General features: G+C 55.2%; 1 protein-coding gene across 1 annotated transcript in view; it reads right to left on the bottom strand.

The window, feature by feature from the left end:
• Positions 1 to 647: 647 nt before the first annotated feature.
• The window catches only part of EMH_0051120 (uncharacterized protein), a gene marked incomplete at both ends in the record, with an annotated part of 1,171 nt that continues 718 nt past the window's right edge, over positions 648 to 1,100 (bottom strand). Inside the window, one exon of the mRNA XM_013496718.1 lies at positions 648 to 1,029. Coding sequence (XP_013352172.1) covers positions 648 to 1,029 — 382 coding nt within the window. The remainder of the gene's footprint in view (positions 1,030 to 1,100) is intronic.

Raw genomic sequence — 1,100 nt, 5'->3', positions numbered from 1 at the left:
ATATGTATATATATATATATATATATATATGTATATATGTATATATACAAAGGGGAGCAGTTGCTGCTGAGGGAGAACCCTCTGCTGCTGCAAGAATATAAAAACAATTTGCAGTGTACAGCCAGCATGCTGCAGCTGCTGCTGCTGCTGCTGCTGCTGCTGCTGGAGCTGCTGCAGCATCTGCTGCTGCAGCTGCTGCAGCTGCTGCTGGACGCTCAGCAGCAAACGAGGCGCTGCATGCAGCAGCAGAACTGCTGCTGGCGTCTGCTGCAGCAGCAGCGAACACCAGCAGCAGCAGTTGCTGCTGCAGCAGCAACAAACAACAAGTGTTGTAGCAGCTGCTGCTGCTGCAGCAGCTGCTGCAGCAGCAGCAGCTGCTGCAGCAGCAACAAACAAAATAAATAAATACAGCAGGGACTGCAGCTCTTGTCTGCTCCGTCTCTGCTGCCGCTGTTGTTGCTGCAGCTGTTTGTGCTGCTGCTGCTGCTGCTGCTGCAGCAGCAGCAGCTGCTGCTGCTGCTGCTAGAAGAACAGCAGCATGGAGGCCGCAGCTCCGCTTATGGCGTTGCAGTTTAAAACCCTAAACCCTAAACCCTAGGAGTGCGTGGCCTGTAAACCCTAAACCCTAAACCCTAAACCCTAAACCCTCAGACATATTGCTGCTGCTGCAGCTTCTGCTCAAGCTTCTGTACCTGGGTAGGCAGATCATCCTGCCAGTTGTTTACGAGCAGCACGACAGCTGCTGCTGCTGCTGCTGCTGCTGCTGCTGCAGCAGCAGCAGACATACCCTTGACCCTTCGTTGCCGCTGCTGCTGCTGCTGCTGCTGCTGCTGCTGCTGCTGCTGCCGGTGATACACAAAATGCTGCCCCCGCCTCAGCTCCTCCATCCCGTTTGCAGCAACACGCAAAGGAGACACACGGCGCAGCACAGATTGCTTCTTGCTGCTGCTGCTGCTGCTGCTGCTGCTGCTGCTGCTGCTGCTGTACTTGCTTGTGTTGCTGCTGCTGCTGCTGCTGCTGCTGCTGGTGCTGTAGAGACGGGTCGAGGCCAAGCAGCAGCCGTAAGAACGGATGGGGGTAAACCCTCGTAAACAATGTGC

This window comes from Eimeria mitis, genomic scaffold (genome assembly GCF_000499745.2).
Source record: "Eimeria mitis Houghton genomic scaffold, Emh_scaff2257, whole genome shotgun sequence".
Taxonomy (NCBI): Eukaryota; Apicomplexa; class Conoidasida; order Eucoccidiorida; family Eimeriidae; genus Eimeria; species Eimeria mitis.
This window is presented reverse-complemented; position numbering and strand designations above follow the sequence as displayed.